Consider the following 13430-nt stretch of genomic DNA (forward strand, 5'->3'; position numbering starts at 1 on the left):
GACTCACGTCTTTGATGACCGGCAGTAATCGGTTCGGTTGGCTTGCTCGGTTTTCCGGGTCCGGCTTCGTTAACGGCGATCACACGGAATTCGTATCGACCACCATCGTGAAGATCTTGTACAGTGAATGAAGTGTTCGGCGTTGGATAGTTGTTCACCTTCAGCCATTCGCCGCCACGTTCTCGTTTCTCCACATAGTAGCCTAAAATTATTTCGTAAATTGCATCAAAAGTGTCAAAAAGAAAATAATAGCCTAGGAAAAAGTATTTTTTAGTTTCTATCATAGGGTCAAAAAAAGAATTTCAAATTGTAGACAATTAATAAATTAACAATTTGTTTACCAGTGACAGGTTTTCCACCAGTGTTGAGAGGTGGATTCCATGTCAAACTGCAACTGTTTGGCGTGTATCCAAGAATTTCCGGTTGACTTGGAGCATCTGGAGGATCGAAGGGACATTTGGCAACAACTGGCTTGCCTTCCAATGGTTCGGAGATGCCGTACATTGTCTCGGCACGAACTCGGAATACGTATTTCTTGCCCTCGGACAATCCCTTTGCAATGAAGTGAGTCGTGGGACAATATCCAGGACACTAAAAGAAATTCATATTTTTAATAAAGAAATTGAACTCAATAATTAAATAACTACTTGAACTGAATAATTAAATAACTAATTAAACTGAATAATTAAATTACTAATTATACTGAATAATTAAATGATTATGGAGAAATTAATGACAATTTTATTTAAATTGATTCTCACCTGTCGCCAATTGTCTGTACCATAGTCGGCAACTTCGACAATGTAATTGGTAATGGAAGAACCACCATCGTCTTCCGGTGGATTCCAAGAGAGCGAAACGGAGTCTTGTGTCGTTCCAGTGTAATGAATCGGTCCACCAGGTGGTCCAGGTTTATCAACGACAATGACGTCAATATCAGCCGAATCTCTTCCATAATCATTAACGGCTGTGATCGTATATTTCCCACTGTCCTCCCGAACGGATTTATCAACCAGTAGATGAGTATGATCACTTTTGGTCTCAGACTAGAAAACAAATTCAATTTTTAATTTTGTAAAAGATTTAATTTTTATTCCCCTGGTAGCGCGAAGGTTAAATATTTTAGTTCATTTAGTGAAAAATTCCAACGTACCGATATGCGAAGTGTTTCGGGAATCTTAATTTTATCTTTGGTCCATTCGATTGTAGGTGTGGGTGCACCAGACAATGGAATATGAATATTGATGGGTTCTCCAGCTCGGACCTTGATTCTACGTCCAATGAGACCGTCGAGATAGAGTTTGGGTTTCTCTTTCATCGGTTTGGCAGTGAATACGGCGGATGTATCGCTTGGTTTACCGGCTCCAGCTGCGTTAATGGCAGACACACGGTATTCATATTGATGACCTTCGGTTACGTGATCGTCATAGTATTCCGTCTGTTGTACCGGATCTTTATTCAACTTGATCCAACGACCAGTTGCTCGGTCTCGACGCTCGACATCATAGCCAATAATTTGCGAACCACCTGTACTAATTGGTGGTTTCCAATTAATCTTAATGTGATCTTTGCTGGCGTCAATGCATTCAGGTTTGCTCGGTTGACCAGGTACAGCTGTAAATAGAGTGAAATAAATTAGAATAATGAATTATAAGTGATTTGACTTCGGTTTCAGATTTATTTTCACTTACTGAATTGATTCTTCGCAACGACACCACGATCGGTGTTCAAGGGTTCGGATTTTCCTTGGAAATTTTCGGCACAAACTCGGAACTCGTATTTGGTTCCTTCAATGAGTCGGGGAACGGTTGCGTGATTGTATTTGGGATTAACGTGCGTTACTGCTGGAACCCATCCTCCTCCGTGAGTTAGATCTCGTTTCTCGATCACGTATCCACTAAAATGAGTCATTTAATTTACATTCAATAATGTTACAATAATAAAAGCAAAGCGAATAGAAATAAAAACTGTAATCAAAAGAAGGATAATGATAATGATTGGAAATTGATTAAAAGAGGCACTCACGTCAATTCACTGCCTCCATTGTCCTTAGGTGGTTTCCAGGAGAGAGTGACGGATTGACTTGTGACTTCTTCGTACTCCAGAGGACCTTGCGGTGGACTGGGTCTGTCGAGAACTGTCAATTGGAAGCTACCCTCATCAATTCCGTTTTCGTTCTTCACCAGCAAGTGATAAGTTCCAGAGTCGGATCTCTTAGCATTCACGGTGTGAAGAATCGTGTGATATCCAATCGAAGTTACAGTGGTTCGATCATTTGTTTCGAGTTCTTTATTCGCAACTGTCCATCTGGCTGTTGGCGTTGGTTCACCAACAAAATCAATATCCACATGGAATATCAGACCAGCCTTGATGCGAATATCTTGCAATGGTGTCTTTATCTTGGGAGCAACTGTAAAAATATTATTCGCACATCATTAAATTAGCAACAATTTTTTTATTCAGGTCTGAATCTAAACTAAAAAGTATTTACTTTTCGAAACTTTTGATATTTTCTTAATTTGTCAATTAAATTACATTTACTTTTTTGGGATTTTTTTCTCATTTGTGATTATATTGTAAAAATCAATTCCAGAAGGACAAAATGAATACTCACGATTGCGAGGTTTAGCTGTGACGAGATCACTGGGCTCGGATGGTTCTGATTGACCAGCAGTATTGACAGCTATCACGCGGAATTCGTACTCTTGTCCCTCTGTCAAATCGGGAACGGTCGCACTAGTTTGCGATGGTGGCACGTGAACGGCATTCGTCCAGTAGGGATTTCCTTTCTCCTTCTTCTGAATGATGTATCCAGTTATCGGAGAACCACCGTCGTTTTGAGGTGCCGGCCAATCCAGATCGACGTGATCCTTGTCCCAATCGACAATACGCGGCTTTCCAGGTGCGTCGGGTTCATCTGCAAAAAAATATTAATTTTATTTTAATTTTATTTTTCAATTTCACAATTTTTAGTTATTTGTTGTAATTTCCAAGTGAAAATTACCGAATTCATTCTTGGCAATGATGCTAGTTTCTGTTTCAAGGGGTTCGGATTCGCCAACGCTATTAACGGCCTTGACTCTAAAGAGATATTCCTTTCTGTGAACCAATCGAGTTACATCGTGCTTTGGAATCATGCTCATTCCAGCATCCGACCAGGTTCCACGGGAGAGATCCATTTTTTCGATGACATAATGAAGAATTGGAGTTCCTCCATTGTCCTTGGGCGGTAGCCAGGAGAGATGACAACTTTCCTTTGTAATATTGGAAACGTCCAGTGGTTTTTGAGGTGGTGATGGTTTATCAATGACGGTGACATTTGCACTAGCACTAAAATTGGAACAAAAAATATTTTTATTAAAATTAAATTCAATATTATTAAAATTAAATTAAATATAAATTAAATTAATCCTACTACAGGACAATTTACATTTTGAAAAGAGTAAAGCTTGAATTTGAATTAATTTAAGTTTAATAATTAAAAAAAAACTATTGTGTAATTCAAGAAGAAAATTTGCAAAAATTCGTGTTGAGGAATTATTTTGACTTGTGTGGTTTGACGACAAGGCGAAGGCGGAATGAAAATGCTAAAAGCTAGGCAGTCGTTGAACACTTGCGATAATGAGTAGTCAACTGTCGAAAGTCGTGTCAATTTTGTTTTGTAATAGTAAAGTTTGTTCCAAGTAAACTGTGAAGACATTTATCAATTAACTTTGTGCTCTTATTGAAAAATCATGGCAAAACTCCCAACCATTAGTGAAGGCCCAAATAAATATTAGAGATTGTTTTTTTTGTTTGAAGAATAATTTTGATTATTCAACATTCGTACTTGCAACTTCCTTGACTGTTGGTAAGTGTGAGAGAGTATCTTCCAGTATCGGCACGACAGGCGAATGGAATTTCGAAACTAGTGTTAATATTGGTAGTAAAGATATCGTGGCGATCATCAGCAATAACGTCAACGCCGTTAATTGTCCAGGAAGCAACTGGTTTCGGTGAAGCTTCAATAGGAATGTCGTAGCCAATCTTTTGACCAGCTCGAACAACCATATCTTGTAGCATGTGCTTATCGAACGTTGGTTTAACTGTAAGAAAATCATTTACCATTAGACAAGATCGGAAATAATTTCCCATCACTAATCTTTAATTTTATTTATTAAATTTCTCTATTTATTAGAATTAATAATTAATAATTATCACATTAGAATCAAAATATTTAGCTCAAAATTGTAACTGAATAGTAGCTAAAAAAAATTCAATTTTTCTTAAATAAAGTTATTATGTAATTACTAGCAAATGATACGCGCGAATCACGGAATTTAATTTTTATTATTATGCAAATTTCAATTTTTTATTTTCAAATATCAACTTCAATTTTTTAAAGATTCCTGATTAAAAATTAATTTAAAATTCACAATATATTAACTGATTAATTTATTGAAATATCTTCGAGTGATAAATTCAAATATCATTGATAATAATAAAAATAATAGTAAAAATAAAAATATTATGAATTTTCGAAACTTACGGAAACGTGGTTTCGCAATGATCGGCAGTGAAGCATCAGAGGGTTCACCCTGTCCACCTTTGTTAACAGCAATGACTCTGAACTCATACTCTTGACCCTCGGTAAGATCTGGCACTCTGCCCGAAGTCATACTTCCCGGAACTTCAGCCGCCTTCTCCCATGTGCCGAATTTCGGTCTCTTTTCAATAATATAACTAGTGATCGGTGAACCGCCATCACGCTTAGGCGGTGTCCATTCAAGATCAACGTGATCCTTGTCCCAATCTGTCGCCACTGGCGCTCCTGGTTTCTCCGGCTTTCCAAATGGATCCTTAGCCGTGATACTCTCCAATCCTGTCAATGGTCCCGATTCACCCTGCTTATTCACAGCACGAATACGGAAATTGTACTCGTGTCCCTCAATGAGATGATCAACTTTAGCAAATGTGTCCGATGCCTCCATAATTGGCACCCATCGCATATTCTCAGCGTCCAATTTCTCAATGGAATAGTAAAGAATCTCAGAGCCGCCATCGTCCTTTGGTGGTCGCCAAAATAGTTTGCAATTATTTTTCGTAATATCGCTGATCTTTAGTGGTCCTTCGGGTGGCGAGGGAATATCGAGAACAATGACGTTCAATGTTGCCTCGTCCTTGCCATTGCAATTTCTTGCTGTTAATGTATATTCGCCAGAGTCGGAACGTTTTGCTTCTAGAACACGAACTTTTGTGTTGTAGTCTTCGTTTGTGACTTTAATACGATCCGTTCCACTGACAACATTGCCCTTGAGGGTCCATTCTTTTCTTGGTGGTGGTTCGCCAATGACGGGAACGTCGAAGTCAAAGAAGCTTCCTGCTCGAACTTTGATGTCCATCATGTATTTGCGATCGATTTTCGGTGGTACTGGAATTTATTAAACAAATTAATATAAAAATTACATTTTTCAATTTAAATTAAAAATTTTAAACTATTTAAATCTATTTTAACTAACTCTTTTTAAAACTATTTAAAACTATTTTGTTAATAGAAACAAATTCAACAATTTTGCAGGCCTTGCATATGATTTTTTGCAATTATTTCAACTCTTTTCAAAAAAGAGGACTTTATCAACTTTTCTTCCAAATATTCCAACTAAATACCATTTTTTTTAGTAAAAAATGCACTTTATTTTTTAAATAATTAAATTTTGGAATATAATTTACAAAATTTTAAATAAATTCAAAATTTGTTAAAAATGTTATTGAAAATTATAGATTTCTGTTCAATTTTCATTAATATAAATTATTAATTCAAGCCTCGAATATGATGATTTTTTGGACTTTTTCCGACTATTTAAAAGAAAGGCAGCTTTTCTCGAATTATTTTTAAAAAATACGACAATTTATACATTTCTTACAAATATTGCAATAAAATACCACTTTTTTTGTTATAAAATGAACGGTAATTTTTCAGAAAATTACATTTTTGAAATATATCATTAAAAAATTTGTAAATAATAGATATTTTAAAAAATTCTATTAAAAAATATTTATTTTATTTAAGAATTTCATTGAAAATGAATAATTTTATTGGTAAATAAATAAATAAAAATGTTTGAAAATTCGTTGATCAATAAATAAGTAATAATTTTTAAAAAAAAACAATTTTTAAAGAATTTTAATTGGGAATTTTAAAAATAATTTAATTCTCTAAAATTTTAATGAAAAATCTTCAAATAAAAATTTGACAATGGAAATTTAAAAATGGTAATTAGTGAAAATTAACTACAAGAAAAATAGATTAAAATATCTACAAAAAAGAAATACATTAATTTTTTTTTAAATCTATTTTTCTTTAAAGTTGTCAAAATATTGGAGAAAACAATCATTTTCAGAATTTAACATTAAAAGAAATTGCTTTTCTCGTCAATATTAAGTAAATAAAATTCTTCAAAAAATCGATTATTTTTTTTAATTGTCAAAAAATTTTTCGAAGGAATTAAATTATTTTATAAAAATTACATTGAAATAATTTTAAAAATCTATTTTTTCGAAATTTTTTATTAGAATTTAATTATTTAAAAAAAATAATAATAAAAAATGAATTGAAAATTTTTAAATATTGACTTTTTTGATTTATTATTAAAGTTTTCAAGAAAATTTAATAAAAAACAAATTCTTCAAAAACAAACATTTTTTTTTATTTTTCAGAAATTCAATTATTTTCAACAAATTTTACTAAATTTCAATCATTTGAAAAATTTTCTTTAAAAAATTGTCAATATGAAATAATAAAATTAATAAATAAATAAAATTCCTGAAAAAATTGATTAGTATTTTAAATTTTTCAAAAAATTTTTTAAAAAAATCCAATTATTTTAAAAATTAATTCTTAGCATTTTTTTGTTACAATTTTATAAAATTTCAATTTTTATAAAATTTTGGACTTATAGATAATTGAAAATTCAATTATCTTTTAAAACTTGTTTAAACATATATTGAAAACAGTAATTCTCAGAATTTTATAATCATAAGTTTAGAAAATTTAATTTTCTAAAAAAAAAATAATTTAAATTGTTAAATAATTTACTTTTTTTCAGAATTATCATTAAAATTCTTGGATATATCACGAATTTTTATATTTATGATTCAAATTATTCAAGATCTTGACTTCTTTTATGTTTTCCAAAAATTCAATTATTTTTTAAAGATTTTACTGAATTTCAATTTTTTTTCAAATTTTATAATTTAACAGTTTTAAATTTTCAAATTACAATCAATGTCATTGAAAAATCTATTATCATTCAAAAAATTTTTGAAAAAATTATTAAAAAACTAATTCAAAAACTTTTTTGATTACAATTTTCTAAAAATCAATTCTTTTCAATATTTTTGATTAAAAATATTTTCATGAAATCATTCACCTTAATAATTTTTAAAGTTTTTTTATTTTTTAAATTTTTTACTTTTTTACTTTTTAAATAACTTTTTTAAAAAAACCACAAAGAGTTACAGTTTATAACTTTTACTAAACAAAATTGATTTTTATTATTTAAATAAGTGAATTCTCGAAGACCTTTCGTAAAATTATTAAAAATAATTAATTTAGAGAAGAAGTTCAGTTAAAATTTATAGAAAGTAATTAAATTTTAGAGAACATAATTACAGTTGTAATTTTTAGAAGTAATTAATTAATTATTTAAATTTTAGGTTTTATTAATTTAAATATAAATTAAAAAAAATTTTATTTCTTCGAAAAAATAAATAAATATTTATTGATCTAAAATATTGAGTTTTTGAATAATTGAATTTAAGAAACAGTGAAATGCCTTTTTTTGTATCTTTAATCTTTTAAATTATATTTTTTAATCTTTAAACTAAAGCAACTTTTTCTGCGCCTTAAAATCAATCCGAGGCCTAATATTGCTTTAATTAATTTTTTTAAATATAGCTTTTTACTTCTGGTAAATTTAATGTTTAAAAAATTATCAAAAATAATCAAATAAAAAAACTTACGATTTTTCGGTCTTGCAATATGAGGTTTAGTGGCATCTGATGGTTCACCAGGTCCAGCTTTATTAACAGCTCGCACCCGGAATTCATACTGATTTCCTTCCTGAAGATCATTGACTCTTCCCGTTGTTTTATCGCCCTCGACTTCTGCACATTTCTCCCAAGTCGGACTGTATTTGTCCCGTTTCTCAATAATATAACCAGTAATAGGTGAACCACCATCAGAAGGTGGTCGCTTCCATTCCAATTCAACAAAGTCCGTGTCATAGTCACTGATTTTCGGCGTTCCCGGTTTTCCAGGTTCATCTAATAAAATCGTATAAGCAGATAATTATAAAATATAAATAATTACCTATATCAATTTTTTTATTTATATTAAAAAATTCAGAATTTTGATAAAAATTGTTGCTATTTAAAAAAAAAGAAATCTGGATATTTTTGAACCTAAAAAAATATTTGAGACTTTCGTCAATTAGCTATTAGGCCACAATTCTCAACATTGTTTACTATTAAAAATATACATTTCAAAAAATTTATAAATTCAATTGAGATTTGGAAAAATAGAAATAGTATTCAGAGTAAATTTTTGGAAATCGTCAACTCACCAAATGGATTTTTCGCCTCAATGCTCGTGGCTGTCGCCAACGGTTCCGACTTGCCCTGCTTATTGACAGCGCGAACTCGGAATTTATATTTATGATTTGGAATAAGACCCTCGACGTTCAATGAAGTTTCGGGTCCGTCAGTTTCGCCGGCAGGCACCCATCGTCCAGTTGTCTCGTCCAATTTTTCAACGACGTACTTCTCGATAGGCTGTCCACCGTCGTCTTCAGGTGGTTTCCAGGATAGATTGCAACCCTCGGCAGTGATATCGGCGACCTTGAGTGGTCCCTCAGGCGTACCTGGTTTATCCAGAACAAGAACATTCACATAAGCAATGTCCTTGCCATTGATATTTTCAGCGGTGATCATGAACTTTCCAGACTCCGCTCTCGTCGCCATTCGAACATTCAAATTCGTATTGTAAGGAACTTCCTTCAATTTCACACGATCTGAGGATATAATTTGCTTACTGCCAATGAACCATTTGGTAATTGGCGCCGGTTCTCCGGTGACTTTAACGTCGAATACAAAGTTTTGTCCGGCCTTCACTCGCACATCGATGAGATTTGTGCGATCAATCTTTGGCGCTAAATTGCGTGGTTTCGCGTAAATTGTCGGCGTTGCGTCTGAAGGTTCACCGGGTCCGGCTTTGTTCACGGCACGCACGCGGAATTCATAGGGTTGACCCTCGATGAGATCGGGAACGGTGGCTCGGGTCATGTCGGCGGGTACTTCAAGAGCCTTCTCCCACTCGCCGTATTTGTCCTTCTTCTCGATAATGTAGCTCGTCACTGGTGAGCCGCCGTCGTTTAAGGGCGGCTTCCACTTGAGATCGACGTGATCCTTGTCCCAGTCGGTGGCCTGGAGATCGCCAGGTTTGCCGGGTTCGTCGTAGGGATTCTTGGCGAGGATCGTTTGATCTGCTTCCAATGGTTCGGATTCGCCCTCGGCGTTGATTGCGGAGACGCGGAATTTGTATTCCTTGCCGGGTGTTAGGCCGGTCACCTCGAGATTTGGCTCGGTTGATCGACCGCAAGGAACCCAGCATCCGGTTTCCGGATCCATTTTGTCGACCTGGTAGTACTCGATTGGAGTGCCGCCGTCGTCGATTGGACGCTTCCATTTTAATTGACAGCCTTCTTTGTGAACGTCTGTGACGCTGAGTGGCCCTTCTGGTGGTGCGGGTTTATCGGTGACTGTCACCATTACGGAAACGGTGTCTTTACCTGAGGAATTGATGGCGGTGATGGTGTATTCGCCAGTATTGCCACGTTTCACCGGGCGGATCGTCAATTTTGTGTTGTAATCGGAATTGTCGAGTGAGACTTGTTTGTTGGGTGTCAGGGGGTTCGTCGCCCATCGCCAATCGCATTTTGGTGGCGGTTCGCCAATCACGTTCACGTCGAATTTCAGGGTCGATCCGGCTGAGAGTGTCACGTCACGGAGGTTGCGGCGATCAATCTTCGGAGCCACTGTTAAAATAAATTAAATTATTGTAATTAAATGAAATGAATTTATCATTCGGTAACTAATATTAAAGGGGGAAAGAAGTTAACAATTTTTCCTAATCAATCTCTCTTCATGTCGATACATGAAATTCAAGAGCTTATTCAAGAGATTTATTTGAGAGAGATTGATTCGGAAAAATTGTTAACTTCTTTCCACCTTTAAATTATTATTATTACCTACTATTATATATTATTATTATCTAAATTACACAACTTATTTTAAAATATCAACTTCCATTTTTGGAAAATTTCAGATTTAGATTTATAAAATTCAATTATTAACTAATTAATTATTATTTACCATTTTCAAAAATAATACAATTTTTGTTAAGAATTAGATTATTTATAAAAATTTCAATTAAATTCTGCGCTTGCATTAAATTATTTTCCATACAATTTTAATAACATTTCTTAAAAAAATTGAATTACTTTAAAATTTTTAATACAATTTTGATAAAATTTCTCGTAAGAATTCAAATAAATTTTTAAATTTTAAATAAAATTCTTGACATGAATTCAATTATTCTCAATGCAATTTTAATAAAATTCTTTAAAAAAATTAAATTATTTTCAGAAATTTAAATAATATCCTTCGAAAAAATTCAATTATTTTCAAAAATAATTGGACAATATTTGTTTATAAGAATTCAATTACGTTTAATACAATTTTAATTGAATTCTTTTGCTAAATTCAATTATTTTCAAAAATTGTAATATAATTTTTCACAGAAATTCAATTATTTTCAAAAATATTAATAAAATTTGTTTATAAGAATTCAATTACGTATAATACAATTTTAATTGAATTCTTTCGCGAAAATTTATTAAATTTAATTAATTTAATAATATTCTTCGAAAGAATTCAATTATTCTCAAAAATGTTGATAATATTTGTTTATAAGAATTCAATTACGTTTAATACAATTTTAATTGAATTCTTTTGCAAAATTCAATTCTTTTTAAAAATTGTAATATAATTATTCACAGAAATTCAATTATTATCAAAAATTTCCATAATATCCTTCGAAAGAATTCAATTCTTTTCAAAAATAATTGATAATATTTGTTTATAAGAATTCAATTAATTATCAAAAATTCCCATAATATCCTTCGAAAGAATTCAATTCTTTTCAAAAATAATTGATAATATTTGTCTATAAGAATTCAATTACGTTTAATACAATATTAATTGAATTCTTTTGCTAAATTCAATTATTTTCAAAAATATTAATAAAATTTATTTATAAGAATTCAATTACGTTTAATACAATTTTTATTGAATTTTTTCGCTAAATTTAATTGTTAGCAAAAATTTTAATTTAATTTTTCACAGAAATTGAATTATTTTCAAAAATATTAATAAAATTTGTTAATATGAATTCAGTTATGTTGAATACAATTTTAATTGAATTCTGTCGCCAAATTTAATTATTTTCAATAGTTATAAAACACTTCTTTGAAAGAATATGAAATATGAATATGAAAATTCTTTGCAAGAATTAAATTATTTTCATAAATAATAAAATTCTTCAAAGAAATTCAATTATTTTCATAAATAATAAATCGTTTCGGAGGAATTCAATTATTTTCAATACAATTTTAATAAAATTTCTCTAAAGAATACAATTATTTTCAAAAATATTATTTAAATTCAATTATTTTCCAGAGTTTTAATAAAAATTCAATTATTTTCAACAATTCCGATAAAATTCTTCGAAACAATTTAATTATTTTTATAAATAATAAAATTCTTCTGAGAAATTCAATTATATTCAACAATTCTGATAAAATTCTACGAAACAATTCAATTATTTTTATAAATAATAAAATTCTTCTGAGAAATTCAATTATTTTCAATACAATTTTAATAAAATTTTAATAAAATTTCTATGGAAAAATTCAATTATATTCAAGATAATTTCAATAAACTTTCTCTAACAGGTTTAACTATTTTTAAAATTTGTAATACAATTTTTCTAAACAATTCAATTGTTCTCGAAAGTTTTTAATAAAATTCTTTGTAAATTTCAACTATTTTCAAAATTTCGAATTAAAATTATTTAAAAAAATTATATTATTTTCGCGAAATTTAATGAAATCCTTTAAAAAGAAAATGTCATTATTTACAAAAATTCTAATAAAATTGTTTTAAAAAATTACGATTATTAATGTAGATTATTATCATTAGTAATAAATTAAAATTTACTACTATTGCAGAAATTGAAGAAGATGAAGAAGAATTGAAGAAATTCTTTAATTAAAAAATGAAACTTACAGAATCGGGGTTTAGCGGTGAAGGTTTTGCTTGCATCGCTTGGTTCCGATGGACCGGCTTTGTTGACAGCCATTACGCGGAATTGATAATCATTGCCCTCGATGAGGCCAGTGACAAGTGCTTTTGGCAGAGGAGAATCAGTTTCCAAGGCCTTCTCCCACATGGTGCTGTATTTATCTTTCTTCTCGATAATGTATCCGGTGATCGGTGATCCACCGTTGCTGACCGGCTCCTTCCAGACGAGATCCACTTGATTCGCTGTCCAGTCTGCAGGTTCGGGTGCTCCGGGCGCTGAAGGTACAGCTGAAAAAAAAATATTTATACATTTGTTAGACAATTTAAATTTAAAATAATTAAGTTAAAAAATTAATATGAAACATGAAGATAACAATCACTCCGAGTCGAAGACTTGGAGTTATCGTTATCTTCATGTTTTTTACTTGTGTAGTAAAAAAACGAGAATATTTTAATTTAGTTAAATTCTTGTAATATTTATATTTGAATTTATATAATAATTTAAATAAGAAAAATAAGAAAGAAAACGTACTGTATGGATCTTTAGCAATGATAGATCCGAAAGTTTCGAGTGGTTCCGAATCTCCTTCCTTGTTCTGCGCTTTGACCCTGAACTTGTACTCATGACCGGGAGTCAAGCCATCGACTTTCATTTCAGTTCCGCAAGTTTTGCCAACAGGAACCCAAGCTCCCGTTTCTGGATCGTATTTTTCCACCAGATAGGTTTCAATTGGCTCGCCGCCATCGTCTTTCGGCTTCTTCCACTTGAGTGTACATCCGTCCTTGTGGATGTCAGACACTTCCAATGGACCTTCCGGCTTCTCGGGTTTGCCTACAATCACAATTTTCCATAAATTCACCATTTCGATTTAATTTCTTCAAAAATTTTCTTCTCTTTTTTGTAGAGCAATTTTCTCAAACTCAATGTATTTTATTTTTGAATAATTTCTAGAATTTTTTCTATTTTGTATTTATCTTATTTTTACTTTATATTTATTTTATGTTTATTGTATTTTTATTTTATGTTTATT

The 13430-nt window shown here is 31.3% G+C and overlaps 1 protein-coding gene across 26 annotated transcripts in view; it reads right to left on the bottom strand.

The window, feature by feature from the left end:
* LOC122509423 (twitchin) overlaps window positions 1-13430 on the bottom strand; it is a 90636-nt gene that overhangs the window by 16181 nt on the left and 61025 nt on the right. For all 26 annotated transcript variants that reach the window (XM_043623490.1, XM_043623494.1, XM_043623504.1 and 23 more), the window contains 14 exons: window positions 12932-13231; window positions 12385-12687; window positions 8604-10073; window positions 8002-8304; window positions 4529-5410; window positions 3830-4085; window positions 3005-3330; window positions 2615-2917; window positions 2026-2410; window positions 1692-1897; window positions 1154-1614; window positions 762-1046; window positions 342-591; window positions 8-202 (listed from right to left, as the gene is read on the bottom strand). In XM_043623490.1, the coding sequence (XP_043479425.1) occupies window positions 8-202; window positions 342-591; window positions 762-1046; window positions 1154-1614; window positions 1692-1897; window positions 2026-2410; window positions 2615-2917; window positions 3005-3330; window positions 3830-4085; window positions 4529-5410; window positions 8002-8304; window positions 8604-10073; window positions 12385-12687; window positions 12932-13231 (5925 nt within the window). The remainder of the gene's footprint in view (window positions 1-7; window positions 203-341; window positions 592-761; window positions 1047-1153; window positions 1615-1691; window positions 1898-2025; window positions 2411-2614; window positions 2918-3004; window positions 3331-3829; window positions 4086-4528; window positions 5411-8001; window positions 8305-8603; window positions 10074-12384; window positions 12688-12931; window positions 13232-13430) is intronic.

The sequence above is a fragment of the Leptopilina heterotoma genome, unplaced genomic scaffold, assembly GCF_015476425.1.
Source record: "Leptopilina heterotoma isolate Lh14 unplaced genomic scaffold, ASM1547642v1 Lhet_60, whole genome shotgun sequence".
Lineage (NCBI taxonomy): Eukaryota > Metazoa > Arthropoda > Insecta > Hymenoptera > Figitidae > Leptopilina > Leptopilina heterotoma.